Consider the following 19,440-nt stretch of genomic DNA (forward strand, 5'->3'; position numbering starts at 1 on the left):
CCCCCCCCCCCCCCCCCCCCCCCGCTCTGTGTATCCAGATGTCTGTGATCGGATGCAGGGGAGGCAGCATCCATACTCTCCCCTTCCCTCCGGGGGAACCTGGAGAGAGGCAGCGTAACGACCAGGGGGCGCTTGGACAATGAGAACTTTATATGGGAGGGTGGGGCGCGTTCGCATCTTGTGGGGTCCCAGTCAACGTGGGAAGATGCTGCCATCAACTTTCTCCTCTAGAATGGTCTCCACGCGCCTCCTCTGCGGGTGAGAGGGGTTGGGGCCAAGTGTACGGGGAGGAGGGCGGGGACCCCCCCTCCGCCCCTTCCCCGGCCTGTGGGCACCTCTTGACGGTCCAGGGGGTCTGGGATCCGCGTTGGCTTCAGCTGCGGCGGCAGGAACAGCTCCAGCCGGATGGCGGCGCGCGCGGACTTCTGCTGCAGGATGAGGAGCGAGATCTCCTCCGCCTGCAGGTCGCGGGGTGGGGGTGAGGGGGTGTTTCTGAGTCTACGCGTTAAGTTTTGCCTTGCTCCGCCCGCCCCCTCCTGCAGGGCGCCTGGGCCGGTCCCTCCCGCCGTTTGATCCATCCCCACCCACCCCTTTCCTCAGCAGACCCGGGCCGGTCTCCCCACCCCGCCTGCCCCCCCACCCCGCCGGTCCCCCAGCCTTCCCGCCTGCGCGCCCCTTCCTTCCGGCCCCTAGCCTCACCCGCATGCGGATGTAGCGCAGCCGCAGGGCACGGATTCGTCCTCGGGCCTCCGCTGCCTTGAGGACGCCGAGGAGCATGTCCTGGCGCACTGCGGGCAGCTCGAGTGACTGCGTCCACGCGCGCGGGTCGGGCATATGGTACCCCAGCTCCACTGACTCACGGGGGAAGATGGAGGCGGCCACGCCCACGTCCTCAAGCAGGTCCCCGAAGAGCAGGTGGCGGTGACGCTGCGGGGGGCGCATGGCCGCCAGGCCTTCCAGCGATAGGGCCCAACCCGGCTTGGGGGGCTCCGCCGCGGGCGGCCCCTTGGCGCGCTCCTCACGGGACCCCTTTCCTGTTCGCTCCCGCGGGCCCCTGCGCCCAGCCTCCTTCACCGCTGGCGATTGCATCCTGGGCCGTGCCGAGGGAAGAATGAGTTCCATTGGGCACCTACCAGCTCCTCTGGCCCGGCCCCGCCTGCCCGGCCCCTCTAGATTCCCCACAGCGGGCTTTAGGTCCTGCCCCTCCAGGCTCTGCGCCATTTTCTTTTTTCTTTTTTCTTTAAGATTGATTGATTGATTGGAGAGAGAGAGAGAGAGAGCGCCTGCGCGAGAGAGCAAAGGGAGCGAGGGGCAGAGGGAGAGAGAGTCTTAAGCAGATTTCCGCGCTGACCGGGAGCCCCAAGCCCAGCAGTCTCACGACCTCCGCGGAAACCAAACCGACTGCACCACCCAGGCGCCCCCAGCCTCTGCACCTTTGGGCAAGCCTAGCACCCAGCCTGTTTATCCTTGCAGTCAGCCATAAATTTCTGATTCACTTAGTTTCAGAAAATTCCCTTCCTGCCCACGGGCTGTTTCTCTGTCCACTGAGAAAATGCTGAAACCCCTGAGTTGACCTCTGGCCCTACCCAGGGGTGGAGACCGTGTTAAGACTGATCTGGGTGAGGCTTGGTAGACCCTTCCCCACAATTCTGGAACCCTTGATGTGCCCCAGTCCCCCATGTCTGTGGCTGCCAGTCCGTCAGCAAACCCCCACCCCACTGGAACCTCATGGCTGCTCTAGTTTGGCCAGCCCTGGCCTAGACCCCTCTGCCTTAGTGTTAGGGGCTGGAGATGGAGGGGCTGGGCAGAGGAGATGTGTGTGCTCTAGTTTGTATGTTCTTGTGTGGGTCAGTCTGTGTGTCTGTGGGAGATCCCACATATGTGTCAGGGATGCTGAAAGCAGAATGGACAGCTGGCTTGCTGCCCAAGGTGGGGTGGGGTAGGGGTGGTGGGGGCAGCCCATCCTCCTAGCCTGTGCCCTGCTGGGTCTAGATGGAGGAAGGGAGAGCAGAGCCCAGGGTGGTGATAGACCAGTTAGGGCCCACAAGTGGGGAGAGGGAAATGCCCCTAAGGTCCTGGCTCAGCCCTGCAGGGCTCCTTCCCAGCCCACAGCACCTCAGGCCCCAGAGCCTGGGCCACATCCTGGCCCACTGTCGGGGGGAGGCAGAGCCACAACGAGGCATCTGCTGGTGGCCAGCTCCCTCCCACACCCCATTCTTAGCTACAGCGGTCAAGGGCCAGGCCCTTGTCCCCCTTCCCTACACCCATACTTTCCACTTTCTAGGGTCTGAGCCTCTAACCGAGGCCTGACTCCCTGGGGCTTGTTGACGCGGTTGCCTGGCAACAGGGTCCCGCCCCCCTCCCCCCCCTCCCCGCGGGAGCTGGAGCGGGGCTGTCTCTGGGAAGGGAGGGGCGTGGGCAGAGCCCGGGTCCAGGTGCTTGGACGGTTCCTCCATTCGAGGGGGGGAAATGCCTGCAGTTGTCCCGGCCCCTTCCAGGCTGGAGGAGGTGACCGCCAGCTTTTCCAGTCTGGGTGCCCTTTCTTTTCTTCCTGGGGAGCCCCAAACGCACTCTTGTGGGGGCTGTGGGCCCAGCTTCCTGGCTGGAGAGGTCTTCGGCGGCTAGTTTTGGGGCAGAGGGCATAGCTTATGAGACCTTCCTGTCTGATACGTTTTCCCCGATGCATGACCCAAAAGGGCTCCCACAACCGTGTTGTTCACAGGGAAGGGAAACTGGGGCAGAGCTCAGGACCCCTTACCTCTTCCAGGGCAAGTTTGGGGTCTGGGGGGTCCCTCAAGTTCCCAGAGCCAGGTTTTGCTGAACTCCAAATTTCTGGGTCCTGGGACCTAGATTTCTGTGATCTATTTTTTTATTTTTATTTTTTTTATTTAAAGATTTTTATTTATTTATTTGAGAGAGAGAGAGAACATGAGGAGGGGGTGGGCGGAGGGAGAAGCAGGCTCCCCACCTAGCAGGGAGCCCGATGCGGGGCTCGATCCCAGGACCCTGGGATCATGACCTGAGCCGAAGGCAGACACTTAACGACTGAGCCACCCAGGCGCCCCCTATTTTTTTTTTTTTAAGATTTTATTTATTTATTTGACAGAGAGAGAGAGAGAGTGCACAGATAGTCAGAGTGGCAGGCAGAGGGAGAGGGAGAAGCAGGCTCTCCGCTGAGCAGTGAGCCCGATGCGGGGCTCGATCCCAGGGCCCTGGGATCATGACCTGAGCTGAAGGCAGACGCCCAACCGACTGAGCCACTCAGGCGCCCTCTGTGACCTATTTTTGTATTTGTTAATTTCATACTATTTTATAACCCGTTCACTTCTCAATGTATTAATTCTATAACTCACTCATGCACTCATCAGTTTATTCTAGAATTCATGAATCCGTATGGTCTGTATAGGCCAAAGTTAGTGCACTAAGTCCATAATTTGTTAATGCATGGGTGACTTCCATGGTGCTAACATGACTGTCCCCTTCATTCACGGATGTGTGCCAAGGGCAATGGTGCTTTTTTGTGGGTTTAGGACCTGCACCCCTGAGATGGGAACTGTCCTGGCTTTGGAGGTGGGGTCTCAGCGGACCAGGAGGTTGTTGATTGTTCACCTTGTTTTGGGAAGCTTGCTCTGGTTTCCTGGTGAAAAGGTAAACTATGACTTTGAGCCCCTATATCCCAGAGTGTGCACTACCCTCAAGCTCCACTGAATGACTGTCCATCCTTCCAGCCCCCAAGCCTTTGGACAAGCTGTTCCTGTATGCTGCCTGTTCCTGCCCAGTATGTGCCTTTGGGGTGTGGCCTGGGCCTTGGGATTCAGCACCAACCTTGGGGCTTGTTGAAGACAAAGGTCTCTGGGATCCAGAAGCAGTGAGGGCTTAGGGAGTCTGACCTAACAGACAACCTCCTCCAGGCAGGCCTCCTGGATACATATAGCTCAGGCAGGGGCTGCTTCTGGCTCAACTCTGTGCTCCCACACTGGTGAGCTGTGGGTGGAGACAGGGATCTGGGCTCTCCTCTCAGCTTCCCAGGTCTGGGCCAGGAGGGCTCACAGAAGGGAATTGCTTGCTGGCTCCTGGCAGTGGAGTGGGTTTTATAGAGCGAGTGGGGGCATGCTTTCCTGCAAGAAGGGACTTGTAACTTTCCCTCTGTTTTTGTAGGATTGAAAAACTTTGATATCCCTCCTCCCCAATCCTCCGAGGGCTTGGTGCCCACACAGCTCAAATTCCTGAAAGTAGCTTCTTCCAGCTTCTCCCCACACCTTGTGGTTCCTGGGGTGGGGGTGGGGGGGATGAGGGAGGTGCTACCCGTGTGTCTGGGGCCCAACACCTGGGAGAGACCATCAGGCAGGTGTCTTCCATCTATTTCTGTGTCCAGGATTTATGTGTTTTTCAAGGGCTGATGGAAATGCTGAGATCTAAAAGTATGTTGGTTGGCTCCAAAGCCTGAAAATAAAACCCCAAAATAAAATTCAAAGCTTTATTAAATGACTATAGAATTTAACATTATATTGAAAATCCACACACAACTCAATTCTCCTGTTGCCTTATATAACTATAATAAGGTTAAAATCACACAAACTAATTTATTATGATGAAACTCAGAATTTTTAAAATCCTTTCACTTTTTAACAGCACAAATGGGCTGCGGGCTGACCCGCCGTGGAGCGGCTGGTCTGTGTGAGGCTTCCGTTGACTGCACTGGGACCCCTGAGCCTAGCCCAGGGATGGCGAAGCAAGCCGAGGCAGAGGGGAGCAGACAGAGTGCCTGCCTGGGGCCATGAGTGCTGATGTTTCTGGGCTCCGACTCACTGGGCAAGAGTAAAGTACATTCTCCCCACTTTGTGGGTGTAAATCTCTCTGGGACCCAGGTCTTGCTACGAATGCCATGACTTGCGAGTGTAGCCCAGGCAGCTCTAGGCACAGTTTGTGGACACACATTCTGTGCTCATTCATGGGAGCTGCATGCCTTGGGCTGTCCCTGGTTTCCCTGTGATGTGGGAAACAAAGGCCAAAGAAAAATTAAATTTCCTTACTACTTACAACCCATTGACAAGTCCTTGAAACAAGCAGAGTGAACTTCCTCTGGGAGCTCAGCTGCCTTGATGTGGACACTTTGCTAAGGGCAAAAGGCAATCTTAGCTCGACCCTCAGGATCCTGTGAGTCTATTTTTTTTTTTTTGAGAGAGAGAGAGAGCAAGAGAGCTCGTGCACGCAGCGTGGGTGGGGGTGGCAGGGAGGGGCAGAGGGAGAAGGAGACAGGAGGATCCCCCAACCAGGCTCCACACTCAGCCCACAGCTCAACTTGGGGCTTAATCTCATGACCCTGAGATCATGACCTGAATTGAAATCAAGAGTTGGTCGCTTAACTGACTGAGCTACCCAGGCGCCCCTAAGTCTACTTTAAACATATAGAAATTCCTTTGGAAACTTCCTTTATCTCTACCCCCCAAGATGTATGTTGGCAGTCATCCCCCAAACATATGACCCACCGATATACATCTGAAGTGTCTCATGACGGAGGGTTTACTAGACAGTAATAAATGACCTTTTCCTAACAATAGCTAGCCCCTCAGGGTCCTGGAAACTTTGCTTCCAAAACACCTTGGAGGCTTGTGCTCTCCCTAACCCCCTCCCAACTTAAAAGTGTATAATTAACCACTCCTTACAAGCCTGGTGCAGCTCTTTGTGCCCATGGGTCCCGTCCCCGGGCTTTAATAAAAACACCTTTTTGCATTGAAGATGTCTCAAGAATTCTTTCTTGGCCATTGGCTCCGAACCCCAACATTTCCACATCACCTGTGTGTTTTGTTTTGCCTGCATGTGACGTGTGTTTGAGGGTATCCTGCGTGGACACAAATGCTCTCTCACATAACAAGTCCCCTGCTGTCCCCTGTGTGACACCTGTATTCTGTGTCTTACCCTGGCTGCTCAGGGGTCCCGAGAGGCCTGGGCTGTGTCCTCTGTGCTGCCAGCCCCCTTTGTGGGAGCGCTTTAGGGTCCAGGGAGTACAGTCAGCCTCCCAGCCTGGCCACCCACCAACCAGGTGACCTAGCCTGTACTTTGGCTAAGACTGTCCCTGTGAGGGGCACTCGCATGGGACGCTTTTCCAGACCAGCCTCATGGCCCACCCCCCTTTTCCTAGTCTGTGCCTGAGTAGGGAGGCCACTGAAGGCCACCGTGAAATGCAGTTCTGTATGCTCCTGAGTGGGCAGGTGGGCAGAGGCAGCTGGAGCAGGGGGGACTGGGGTTGGCTGCTTAAACCTTGGTGAGCCCAGCGAGGAGAGGCTGCAGGAGGCCAAGCCTCCTTGGGTTCCTGTCCCTGCTGGGCTCCTGAGGTCAGCAGGATCCTGCTTCCAGCTTCATCTGGGGAGTGTGGTGCACGTATATGTCTCCTGTCTACTCATGTGCTTCGAGTGCATGTTGGTGTGGGTTCACGTGTGTGTGGCCCATGTGTTTGTGCCTGCGAGTCCGTGTGCATTTCTGAGCATGAACCCATTTGTGTCTTCACTTGTGTGTCTATCTGGGCATCTTTGCGTGTATTTGCAGGCATGTGAGACTGTGCGTCCCTGCGTGTCCCAAGTGAGTGTCTCTGTGGTCGTGCCCTGTGCCTCCATACTGTCCCTGAATCAGCTGCAGTGAAGATGCAGAGGTAAGTCCTGGGGGACAGCTTGGGATGCTGAGTCCTAGGGCATCTGCCTGCCCTGTCCTTTCCTGATTTGCCAGGTATCCTAGCAACGCTGCTGCCAGTCGCCTAGCAACCAGGTCCCCATCCTTGGAGATGGATGCTCCAAGCAGGGTCTGGGATATGTGAATAGAGCCTGTGCAGGAAGAAGGACCCCATGACTTAGAGGCTGTGACTCAGCTCAGGGGTCACCCACATGGCATGTGACCCCAGTGCTGGGAAGGAGGTGGCTCCATGGGAACTGTTCAGCTGCCTGGGTGCTGGGGGCCCAGGCTGTGAGGGAATGATGCTCAGATGTTGCTCTGGGATCCAGCTGTGGCAGAGGCACCCTTGGTGTGTCTCAAAGTGGCAGATGGATCTGCGTTTGAACCCTGCCTCTGCCACTTTGACAGGTGGCTTCACAACGTTGAGGCTTAATGCTCCTGTCTGCACAAAGGTGATGCTGACTGGCAGTGACCTGGTGTGGTGGGGATGGATGAGTTCATGTTCATGTTGGACGTGTGGAGCATGCAGTAGGCACACAGGGAGCACAGCAGAGTCTAGGCATCCTGCTTGTCCACAAGGCTCTAATCCACTTAGGCCTGGCCAGGCAGGGGCACTGCTGTGTATCTACCCACCTATTGGTCTGCTGTGGCTCAGTTCCCTTGGGAGACCAGCGGAGGGTGCTGTCCTGGGCACAGAAGGCCAACCGGGGCTGATCTGAGTCCACCAGAGGCAGTGTCTCTGTGTGTTAGATGAGGCCCCAAATCCTTGTCCCAGTCTATGCGTCTTGTGTGCGTCCCTGAGTCTCTGTTCCATGTGTCTGTGTGTGTCCTTGTGTGTCTGTGGACACAATGTGGATCCGCGTCCCTGTGTCTGTGTGTGGGAGCCCGTCTCTGTCGTTCACCTCTAAGTGTGTGCCTTGGTCCCTTGGTCTGTCCAAAGGACGTCCAGTGTGGGGCCTGGTGACCCCCCTTCCCTGCGGCCCCCTCCTCCAGCCTGCGTGGCCCCTCCTCCTCAGGAGCGGCAGTCTCCGCCCCACCCCCAGCTCTGCGCTAGGCTGCCGCGTCTGGTCTGGCGTCTTCTGGGAAGGAGCAGCCGCTCCTGCCGCAGCCCCACGCAGACCCGCCCTGGGGCGGCCAGTGGACCCCAGTCCCGCTCTGCCGCTGCTGACGGTTAGAGTGTCCGCAGTGTCAGCTCCCACGCAGGTTGCTAAGGTAAGGCCTAAGCTGCCGGGGGCCAGGGGTCGGGTCTGGACAGACTGCAGCCCTGGGGCAGGACTGGGGAGGGGCAGGAGGAAGTCGGCCCATGTCCCGTGTCCCAGCTGTTTCTGGGTGTGTCTCCTGTGTGCGCCTGAGGTCAGGTTCGCACCTGTCTGTGGGTGGTGTGCGCACATGGATGGCTGTGTGTCTGAGTCCCTGTGGGTGGACACGTGTCTCGGCGTGTAACTGCATAACTACGTCCGCACGTCCCCTGTGGGAGTCTGCCAGCCACACGAGACCGTGTCCTTGTCTGCATGCGTGCCTCTCGATGTGTCCCTGTCTGTGCATACACGTCTGCTTGTCTCCACTGTTTCTGAGTGTGTGCGTGTGCCCCTGCAGCTAAGGCTGTCTTGGGGGGGGCGGTCCATGTGCCTGGTGGGATGCACACACTGTGCTTGGAGGTCACGTGTCCCTGTTCTCTCCCAGGTACCAGGTGACTTTGCACACAGGGAGGTGGCATGGAGTCCCTCTTCCCTGCCCCGTTCTGGGAGGTCCTCTACAGCGGCCACCTGCAGGGCAACCTATCCCTCCTGAACCCCAACCACAGCCTGCTGCCCCCCAACCTTCTGCTCAATGCCAGCCACGGTGCCTTTCTGCCCCTTGGGCTCAAGGTCACCATTGTGGGGCTTTACCTGGCCGTCTGCATTGGGGGACTGCTGGGGAACTGCCTCGTCATGTATGTCATCCTCAGGTAGGCTGGGGACCCGTCCACGCCGCTGCAGCGGGGAAGTGGGCAGGGGGCTGTTCGGGTGGGCCTGGCAGGTAGAGACTTTGCACTTTTCCCATTCAATTTCTGGTCGTCCTGTCAGGCACTGTCAGGGTCAGGATCAGTCCTTAGGCCCTGGATGCTCACGTCTTCACGGTTGGGGCACCTGACGGGGTGGGGGGAGAGGAAAGGATCAGCCCTGCTCATCCCAGTCCTGGCAGGGGGGAGGAGGGAGGGTGCAGCTGTGTCCCAGAGGGAATGTCACCCTGACTCCTGACAGATAACCCTCCCTGATCTGAGCTGTGGGCCCAGCTCCTCTCCGAGCCACCATGTGAGGATCTCCTGGACCTCACAGTGACCCTGAGAGGCAGCTCTTGTCAGCCTGTTCCAGGGCCCGTGCCCAAAGCCCCTTCCCTTCAGCTCCATCGTCACTGCTGGAGTCTGGGCCGATTCAGCATCTGCTGGTGCTCAGACTGGGAAAGCCCGTGGGGTCAGGAGGGGTGGCCAGGCTGCTGGATAGGGGAACATCATAGGGGAACAGCATGGGGACAGTGCGAGGACGTGCGTGTGTGTGTGTGTGTGTTCATGTGCACACATGCACAAGTATGTACACACATGAGCGCACACATGTAGGTGGGCACACAATGGTTAGTGCACACGCACACACGTATGTGTGAGAGTGAGCACATATGAGTTAGTGTGCTGCACGGTGTACATGTGTGTGTACACATGTACCTAAAGCTGGACATGCATGTGTGAGCACGCACATGTACATACAAGTGTGAGTGTGTGCACGTATGCGTGACTGCCCATATGTGTAAAATCGGTGTGTGTATGTGTGAGTATGCACATGGACATGTGCAAGGTGTGTGTGTTGGTGTGTATGGTGCACATCCTTACGCAGGGGGCCAGGAAGAGCCGTGCTGAACCCCAGGGGACTGGACTCACATGCCCCTCTGTGGCTGGAGGGTGTGCTGTGGGTGACAAGTGCCCCAACCTGTGGTGGTCTTGTTCACCCTTCCTGTCGTCACTGCTTCTCTGTATCTCTCCTCTGCACTGGGGCATCCAGACTCAGAGCCACGTCCTGTTAGAGCAGACAGGGAAGGTCCCCAGAGAGACTGATGTACCGGGACTGGCCCGAGTGTCAGCACAGTGTATTCTGAGACTGTAGACTGGGGTTGGCTGCCTCAGGAGTCAGAGACACTGGTTCCAAGCCCTGCTCTTTTTTTTTTTTAAAGATTTTTTTAAAAAATTTATTTATTAGAGAGAGAGAGAGTGAGAGAGAGAGCGCAAGAGGGGGTAGGGTTAGAGGGAGAAGCAGACTCCCCGCCGAGCAGGGAGCCCGATGTGGGACTCGATCCTGGGACTCCGGGATCATGACCCGAGCCGAAGGCAGTCGCTCAACCAACTGAGCCACCCAGGCGCCCAGCCCTGCTCTTTTTAAGAAACTTTATTTTTTTAGGGTGGTTTTAGGTTCAAAGCAACATTGAGAGGAAAGGACAGAGATTTCCCATATACCCTCTGCCACCGCCCCCCACATGCATAGTGTCCCTTGTTACCAACATCCCCACCTGAATAGTGCATTTTATAATTAATTACAACTCAGTTTTACAACTGAACCTACATTAACCACATCCTGATCACCCAAAGTCCGCAGTTTACACTATGGTTACTCTTGGTGTACATTCTATGGGTTTTGACAAATATGTAATGACATGTGTCCACCATTTAGTATCACACAAAATAGTCTCACTGCCCTGAGAACGCTCTGTGCTCTGCCTGCTCATCCCTCCTCACCCCCCAACCCCTGGCAACCACTGATCTTTTACTGTCTCCATAGTTCTGCTTTTTTCCACAACATCACGTAGTTGGACCCATACCGTGTGTAGCTTTCTCAGATTGGCTTCTCTCACTTAGTGATATACATTTAAGGCTCCTCCATGTCCTTTTTTTTTTTAAATTCACATTAGCCTTAATTTTAGTAAGATTTGGCATCTTTTTGCATGCTTGATGGCTGTTTCTTTAAAAAAATTTTTTTTAATTGAAGTATAGTTGACACACAATGTTACATTAATTTCAGGTGTACTCCTGTATGTTTTTTCATGGCTTGACAGCTCATTTCTTTTTTTTTTTTTTTAAAGATTTTATTTATTTCAGAGAGAGAAAGCGCATGCATGAGTGGGGAGAGGGGCAGAGGGAGAGGGTGAAGCGGACTCGCTGAGCAGGGAGCCCGACGCAGGGCTCGATCCCAGCACCTTGAGATGACCTGAGCCGCAGGCAGACGCTTAAGAGACCGAGCCGCCCAGGCGCCCCGACAGCTCATTTCTTTTATCACTGAATATTGCTCCATTTTCTGGATCTACTGCGGTTTATTTATCTCCCATCACTTACTGAAGGACATCTTGGTTGCTTCCAAGTTTTGGCTATTATGAATAGAGCTGCTACAAACGTCTGTGTGCAGTGTTTTTTTGTGCGTGTTTAGATGGACGTTTTTGACTCCTTTGGGTAAATATCAAGGAGTGTGATTGCAGGATTGTATGGGAAAGTGTGTTTAGCTTGGTAAGAAACCACCAAACTGTCTTCCAAAGTGACTGCGCCATTTTGCATTCCCACCAGCAACCAGTGAGAGTTCCTGTTGCTCTGCACCCTCACCAGCCTTTGGTGTCAGTGTTCTGGATTTTGCCCATTCTAAGAGGTGTGTAGTAGTTCCTCACTGTTGTTTTAATTGGTGAGGTGCTTGTTAAAGTTTTTGGATTTTTTTTTTTTTTTTGAGAGAGAGAGAGATAGGGACGGGGGGGAGGGGCAGAGAGAGAATCTCAAGCAGACTCCCTGCTGAGCTCAGAGACCAAGGTGGGGCTTGATCTCAGGACCCTGAGATCAGGACCTGAGCCAAAACCAGGAGTCAGATGCTTAACTGACTGAGCCACCCAGGCGCCCCAGGTTGTCTGTTTTCTTGTCGTTGAGTTTTAAGAGTTCTTTGTATATTCTTGACAGCAGTCCTGTATCACATGTGTCTTTGGCAAATCTTTCCTCCGGTCTGTGGCTCGTCTTCTAGTTCTCTTCATCCTGTCTACTTTTTTACCAGCTCTTTTCAAGACCACTTAGATCATCTGAGCCTAAGTGTCCTCCTGCATAGAGTGGGGGATCAAAATAGCATTTTTGAAATCTTTTTTTTTTTTTTAAGATTTTATTTATCTATTTGACAGAGAGAGACACAGCGAGAGAGGGAACACAAGCAGGGGGAGTGGGAGAGGGAGAAGCAGGCACCCCGCAGAGCAGGACCCCGGGATCATGACCTGAGCTGAAGGCAGATGCTCAACGACTGAGCCACCGAGGCGCCCCCATTTTTGAAATCTTAAATGAGATAAAATCCATGTGAAGAGCTTGGCACAGGTGTCTGCCATTGTGGTCATTGTTGCTGTTATTTGGTCATAATTAAGGCCTGTTTGTGCTTATTCCTAATCCCTCTGTAAGATGCAGGACTGAGCTCAGATTCCTTTATGGCAGCTTAACTGACACGGAACATTGCCATCTCTGGTGTTTCTGCTGCCAACACGATCGCCACCACCATCATTACTCCCGTCTCTACTACCTCCATCATCACCACGACCGTTGCTGCCGTTTCCACCATCACGCCCACAATTACCCGCTCTACCACCGCCACAATTACCCGCTCTACCACCACCACAATTACCCGCTCTACCACCGCCACCACGATTACCCGCTCTACCACCGCCACCATAATTACCCGCTCTACCACCGCCACAATTACCCGCTCTACCACCGCCACCATAATCTCCACCACCACCGTCACCACTATCATAACTATTGATTCATCTCAACAAATATTGATTAAGCAGCCATAATGTCCCAAGACCTGTTCCTTGGATACAGCCAGACCTCATTAGCAACCCTCCTATTCCTGTCACCATTTCCTGTTTCTGTCACCAGACTACAACATGGACTTAGAAGGACTTGATGTGCTCTTACAGACTGTGGAGCCCTTAGATCAGACGAGATCGGGCGCGTTCAGGGTGGTATGGCCGTAGACCTTTGGAGCCCTTAGAAACCTCTGGTATCTGGAGGGCCAACCTTGTAGTCCATGTAGGGTCTTCAGGAAGACTTGGAAGGGAGGGAGGGAGGACAGGTCCTTTTTCTTATGAATCCTACCCCTTTGCTCCCATGCGGAGTCAGATGTGTGCTCTGCTACCCTACACACCCAGCTTTTTCAAAGCAGACCAGTCTTTGGGTTTGGAACACTTTTGTGTGTGCCAGAAGGGCTGTTTGCCCCCAGGCTCCATGCTGGGCCCAAGAATCTGCATTTAACAAGGGTCTCAGAGTGGGTGCTCCTCGTGGTGGCAATAAGAAGGGCCCTGGGCCTTTGTTGCCAGGTCCAGCCAGGGGGACTAGATGAAGCCTTCCTTCTCTCTGTGCTCTCTGCAGACACACCAAGATGAAGACAGCTACCAACATTTACATCTTTAACCTGGCCCTGGCAGACACTTTGGTGCTGCTGACACTGCCCTTCCAGGGCACAGACGTCCTCTTGGGCTTCTGGCCTTTTGGAAATGCCCTGTGCAAGACGGTCATTGCCATCGACTATTACAACATGTTTACCAGCACCTTCACACTGACTGCCATGAGTGTGGACCGCTACGTAGCCATCTGCCACCCCATCCGTGCTCTCGATGTCCGGACGTCCAGCAAGGCCCAGGCTGTCAATGTGGCCATCTGGGCTCTGGCGTCTGTCGTCGGCGTTCCCGTTGCCATCATGGGCTCGGCACAGGTCGAGGATGAAGGTCAGTGGGGTGGCCCCTCTTCCCCAGTGCTGTTGTCTCCTGGATCCCAGAGGGTCCCTCCTGGTTTATCCACCTTGACCCCGCTTTTCCCCCTGCAGAGATTGAATGTCTGGTGGAGATCCCTACCCCACAGGACTACTGGGGCCCCGTGTTTGCCATCTGCATCTTCCTCTTCTCCTTCATCATTCCCGTACTCATCATCTCCATCTGCTATAGCCTCATGATCCGGCGGCTGCGTGGGGTCCGCCTGCTGTCTGGCTCCAGAGAGAAGGACCGGAACCTGCGGCGCATCACACGGCTCGTGCTGGTGGTGGTGGCGGTGTTTGTGGGCTGCTGGACGCCCGTCCAGGTCTTCGTGCTGGTCCAGGGGCTGGGCGTGCAGCCGGGCAGTGAGACTGCTGTGGCCCTCCTGCGTTTCTGCACGGCCCTTGGCTATGTCAACAGCTGCCTCAACCCCATCCTCTATGCCTTCTTGGACGAGAATTTCAAGGCCTGCTTCCGAAAGTTCTGCTGCACTCCTGCCCTGCGCCGGGAGATGCAGGTGTCCGACCGCGTGCGCAGCATTGCCAGGGACGTGGCCCTCGCATGCAAGACCTCCGAGACAGTACCACGGCCCGCATGACTAGGCGTGGACCTGCCCATGGTGCCTGTCAGCCCACAGAGCCCGTCAACACCCAACACGGAGCTCACCCAGGTCACTGCTCTCTAGGCTGACACCCAACCTGTGTCCTGAGCATTGCCAGACTCGAGGACTTCACTGTGGCCGCAGAAGGCCTGGTGACATCATGGGACAGGTCAGACTAAAGCTGCCCTCCTGGTGCCGAGCAGAGAGGGGACACCCACCAGTGAGTGTGCCTGGCCAGAGCCCATGCCAACACCCTCACACATCATGGACTCTTCTGGCCCCTCCCCTGCGGCACCCTGCATGCTCTTGGTATGCACACACCTGGAGGTGTGACAGCAGCGGGCCATCCCACGCCCTTGTGCCATGTGCTGTCTGCACGGAGCCCTGCAGCCCCTCCTTGGGGCAGCCGGATGAGCTTGGAGCTGCCTAGAGAGCTGGCATGTTCTGTGGGCAGTAGGGCTTGGAGTTGCTGATATGGACTTGCCTGGGACTCGACTGCTGTCACCTCCTCGTCCCCCACTCCTGCTTCTGAAAGGTTTCTCAGAGAGGTTTTTCGCTCCAGAAGCGCAAAGAACTGTCAGCCACAGACGTGGCTGTCCAGGTGTGCAGAGGTGGCTCAGAAGGACGGTGGGCTGCTTGATCACCTCAGGCCACTCTGTCATTCTTGAAACAGCCCTGTGTGCCTGGTCTTGGCTGCACAGTGCTGGGGCGGGGGCGCGCTCTGCCATGCTCTTTCTGGGGGTCCATGGGTCCTCCTTGGCTCTCTTGAAATCAGAGGTCAGCAGCTATGCAGCTGACAGGACCCTGCGCCCTGCTTGGATCCTGGTGGACTTGGAAGAGGAGTGGCAGTTGGGGTGGGTTGTGCTCTGCCTCTCCAGTGACTGATACTGGCTTTGTTTACAAGCCTCCAGGTGTCTGTGGGGAGGCTTGAGCTTCCTGCTGTCAGGACTAGTCTTAAATGGTGCCAAATCAGGGTGGCTTCACATGCAGGGCTGGTATAAGGGGTGAGGCTTGACAGGGCCTCCTTGAGCCAAGTGTGAGAACTGCCTGGTGTGGGAACACTGTTCGGGGCAGAGGGTCTCCCGGCGGTGGTCACCCTCCCTGGTCTGCAGATGGAAGCTGCAGTTTGGTAACTTTGCAAACACTCTTCCCTGCAGATAAACTATTGAAATACAACACTGAAAAGACTATTTTGCCTCCACCTGTGAGCTGAGCTGCAGACCTCAGCCAGGTGACCTTAGACACCTGCAAACAATAGGAAGCACTGACTCTGGGCTGGCTTCTCCTGCTTCAGGGAGCCCTGGCTCTGTGGGGTCATTCCTGGGGAGGATGGAGCTGTGGGAGGCTCTGGAGACTGTAGCTGCCACAGCTGGGGCATTTTCATGACAAGGCTGAAAGATTTGTGATTTGTGCTGGTGTAACATGTATCTTCATGTATTTATGCATGCGACAAGTGTGAATTCCCCTACATGTAATCAACCCTGATCTTGCCTCTGGGGGTCATTGGGGCCATAATAAATCCCTGCCCACTGAGTAGGTGTTTCTGACTCTTGTGGGGTGGGGCTGTTGGGGTAATGAGTCCTCCCACCTGCTCTGTGCTCCTCACCTGGCCAGGCTGTCTTTAGCGGACGGTACCCCTTGGAGGTTGCAACTTCAAGAAGGTGTGATTAGCTCATGATGCCCTGGAGGTCTGTAACCTTTTCTTCAGCACAAATAGTTTCTCCTTGAAAAACCAACTACTGCAACTCTATCCTGCCCCCTGCTGCTAGAGGTTCCCTGTGGATCCAGTGTGTGGGGGGGTGCTCTTCCCACCCGGGTCACACCTTTTTTTCACCCCATTTAGTCTCAGCAGACCCCCTTCCTGCCCCAGCCCTTTTCTCCTTTCTTGAGCAGACCCAAGGGGAGTTTTGATGGAAGATGAACAGAACAGCCTCCCTTGATGGCCCTGAGATGTGGACATACCTCCTGGCTCCTGTGTGGACCCAGTTCTGCCCAGGTTGACCCTACAGGCGGATGACCCTCTCAGAAAGAGGGGCTTCGGAGGAGGCAGCAAGGGCGAGCTTGGGTTGCACTGGCAGATGGGCCAATGTGCAGTTTCATACAAGTTTTACTGATGGTCACTTTGCTGTTAAAATAAGTATTTAGGGGCGCCTGGGTGGCTCAGTCGTTAGGCGTCTGCCTTCGGTTAACCTCATGATCCCGGAGTCCTGGGATCAAGCCCCGCATCAGGCTCCCTGCTTAGTGGGAAGCCAGCTTCTCCCTCTGCCACTCTCCTTGCTTGTGTTCCCTCTCTTGCTGTGTCTCTCTCTGTCAAATAAATAAAATCTTTAAAAAAAACCCAACCAAGTATTTCGCATCAAGGGGAGGTTTGGGAGCGGTGGGCCCACAGCGGCAGGTACATGAAGAGTGCTCAGCGTAGGTTTGGCGGCGGCGGAGGGGGCTCAAGCGTGGGACCTGGAGGATGCTGACCGTCCTGCCGCGTGGGCGGCGCATCCAGGGCCGAGATGGGTCGTGAGGGGTCAAATGAGCCGCACCCGGCGGGAGCGAGGAGCCTGCGAGAGTAGTTCGCAGGCCGCCGGAAGCGGGTCACAACCCTAGCTCTGCAGGACCGTGCCTGGCTCTTGCCGGCCGCCCACCTCCACCCCCACCACTTCTCGGACCAGTTTCCTCCCGCCTCCTCATCCACCCCGCCTCGGCCCCGCCCCACCTTCGCCCTCCCCTCTGCTCCCACCAACTCCTGGGTTTGGTCAAGGGTCCCGGCTTCTCTCAGGTCCTGCAAAAGGGACGGCTAAACCTTCCTTGCGGGCTTGTGGGGAAAGCCCGGGGCCGGAGGTGGGGTCAGCGGCCGGGTTGCACTGCTAGGGATGCGGAGGGCTCTCCTGCCGCTTTGGCCTTTGCCCAGCAGGGGCGCTGTGACCGCGGGAGCTCCGCGGTCCGCACCGGCTGGGGGATTTGGACCCCGTGGGGGAGGGCCGGGCTCTCCCTGGGTCGAGGAGTCCAGAGGTTGGGGACACTCTCTCCTCTCGCCCCAGCCCATCTCAGGAAGTCACAGTGGTGGGTGTGGAGACAACCAGCGTTGGGGTGGGGGGCGGGTGTTGGCCTTTTCCTGGGGCCCCGCAGCTCGCTTGGGCAGGATCTTGGTGAGGATTCGCCTCTTTCCTCTTCTTGGCTGGCCCGTGGCTCCCCGTCCTTGGGGTCTCACGCTTGCACGAGGACCCTCCCTCCCATCGGAGGTGGGGATGGGGCAGGGATATGTGCGCCGCTTGGCTGATCCAGATCTGACTTGGTCCCCACCATGGTGTTCCCGGTGTTGCTGGGGCCAGGGGGCAAACGGGGGCAAGGTCTCTTATTCTCGCGCCCCTCTGCTCCCATCCTCTCCCCTCCTGTTCCCTGTTCTGCTTCTCAGGCAGCTGCTCTTTGTTGCTTCTGCGCCCTGTTCACACACTCGTTTTCACCTCACACTGCCTGCACCTCAGGTGGGTGTTGAGAGTCTCAGCTCCTCTCCTCAGGAAGCTTGCAGGGGCAGGGCCGGTGCCGAGGCGGTAATTAGGGCTGCTACTGGTAGAGGAATGACCGCACTGCAGTGAGGAGACAGGACCCAGAATCTTCCGGGGAGAAACGTGGGTGTTAGTGAGGGTTTCAAAAAGGTCCACAGCCCCTGCGTGTGGGCTGGGCTTAGTGACTTGCTTCTAATGAATAGAATGTGGCAAATGGCTTCCAAGATGGTCTTACATGGTGTGGAGGCTCCTCTTCCTTCTCCCTCTCCACCTGCTTGCCCTGTGGGACCAGCTGCCCCGTGGTGAGGACGCCCCAGCAGCCCTGGGCAGAGTCCACGTGGTGAGGACCTGAGGCCTCCTGCCACAGGCCACGTGCAGGGGCCTCCTTGGAAGCAGCACCTTCAGCTCCGGTCCAGCCTCAGGTGACCGGAGCCTCCGCCGACTGCTGACTGTAACCTCAGCAGAGTCCCCGAGCCAGAACCACTCCAAACCTGCTCCCAAATTCTTGACCCACAGGAGCTATGAAATAATAAATGTTTTAAGCCATTAGGTTTTGGGGAAATTTGTTATACAGCAATGGATTACAGTGTCGTCAGGGAAGAGAACAGGGCAGAGGTGGTTTTTGAATTGTTTCAGGCTGAGAGAGAAGAGCAGAGAGGGTTGTGGGTCTGAGCTCCAAGGACCCATGTGACTGGGGAAGCTAGAGTATATGAAAGGTGGCAGCCATGCACCGTGGGGTGACCTCACGGGGTGGTGAATTGTGGGTGCTGCATGTCAGGTGGACACACTGCGCCATGAGGACTACAACCAGTCTGGGCCCCTGTGAGGGCATTGGGAGGTGCCAGTGACTCAGAATAGCACAGCTAGAGAACCAGGCATAGAACCAGCTGGGAGCCACGGGGCCATGGGTGGGGAGCCTGGCTGAGGCCCACCAGGGCAGTCATCAGGGACTTGACCCCCCTCTTCCCCCCTCCTGGCAGAAAATGGTCTCTGAGCAGCCAGCACCTCAGTGTCCTCACCCTGCCCCCCGAGGTTCAGCATGGAGCTCCTGCTGGATGAATCTAGGCCCCAGCCCATACCCCAGGGAGAAAGGGGTCCAGATACCAGCCCATCCAAGTAACAGATGCCCTCTCTAGAGGGTGGGCGTGCAGAGGTCCTGGCAGGAGCACCCTGGGTCCTATGGCAGGATATGAGGGGGCCACAGGCGGCATGGGGGGCACAAAAGGGGCGTGGGCCAAAGCATGGGGGGTCAAGAGAGGGCACAGGCCTCCTGGTGAAATGCCACCCAAGTTTCAAGCGATGAGAGTACATTCCGTGGCCTTATTTGAGGACTGAGTCTGTGGCTTTTGCAGTAACACTTGGCTTTCCTGCCCCAGGTGCTCACACTTTTATCATCTGTTAGTACTGTCTTGGGAGGAGCCAGCCTGACGTTCCCGGTTGTGGCCCTGGGATGAGATCACAGTTCGGCTTTCCTTCCCTCCAGATTACGGTTGTCAGGGAGGATGGAGAAGGAGCATCCAGGGAGGTTGTCCTTCTGTCTGTCTTTCAGCAGGTGAGTAGAGTCAGGATGTCTGTTGTGCCAAGAACTTTGGCCTGGGTCAGATCAGCAGGGTGGGGCCAGGGCCTGTATCCCTGCAGCTCCTCACCCAGGGGCTGTCCAGGAGGCAGCCATGGGAAGCGACAGGCTCATGGTCATCCCTGCAGGTGCGGTGGCCAGCCTTCGTGGGTCTTTCTCTCTCTGTGTGGAGAAGATAGTGATGGCATGTGAGCAAGTGGGCCGTCCCTCCGAAGCGACAGCACTTTTCCTAACAGACACACTGGGGCTCTGGTGGGAGGGGTGCCCAGGCCCCTGGGCACCGGAGTGTGCTCCAGAAGCTGTTTCGGAAGCTC

General features: G+C 56.2%; 2 protein-coding genes across 4 annotated transcripts; one reads left to right on the forward strand and one right to left on the reverse strand.

The window, feature by feature from the left end:
- Window positions 1-139: 139 nt before the first annotated feature.
- Window positions 140-1,089, reverse strand: LKAAEAR1 (LKAAEAR motif containing 1). Its single transcript, XM_044919062.1, has 3 exons — window positions 700-1,089; window positions 336-458; window positions 140-252 (listed from the first exon to the last, which is right to left on the reverse strand). Exons 1-3 carry the CDS (start codon window positions 1,087-1,089, stop codon window positions 193-195), a joined length of 573 nt encoding a protein of 190 aa, XP_044774997.1. The 3' UTR covers window positions 140-192.
- A 7,292-nt stretch (window positions 1,090-8,381) lies between these two features.
- OPRL1 (opioid related nociceptin receptor 1) lies at window positions 8,382-14,410 on the forward strand. 3 transcript variants are annotated; one of them, XM_021677750.1, is made up of 4 exons: window positions 8,497-8,629; window positions 12,117-12,135; window positions 13,073-13,428; window positions 13,527-14,410. In XM_021677750.1, the coding sequence occupies exons 1-4, from the start codon at window positions 8,497-8,499 to the stop codon at window positions 14,048-14,050; spliced, it is 1,032 nt and encodes a 343-aa protein (XP_021533425.1). In that variant the 3' UTR covers window positions 14,051-14,410. The 3 variants fall into 3 exon arrangements, with proteins under 3 accessions (XP_021533424.1, XP_044774583.1, XP_021533425.1); XM_021677749.1 differs by lacking the exon at window positions 12,117-12,135 and having other exon boundaries at window positions 8,382-8,614; XM_044918648.1 differs by lacking the exon at window positions 12,117-12,135 and having other exon boundaries at window positions 8,382-8,599.
- The last annotated feature ends 5,030 nt before the right edge of the window (window positions 14,411-19,440 follow it).

This window comes from Neomonachus schauinslandi, chromosome 10 (assembly GCF_002201575.2).
Source record: "Neomonachus schauinslandi chromosome 10, ASM220157v2, whole genome shotgun sequence".
Classification (NCBI taxonomy): domain Eukaryota; kingdom Metazoa; phylum Chordata; class Mammalia; order Carnivora; family Phocidae; genus Neomonachus; species Neomonachus schauinslandi.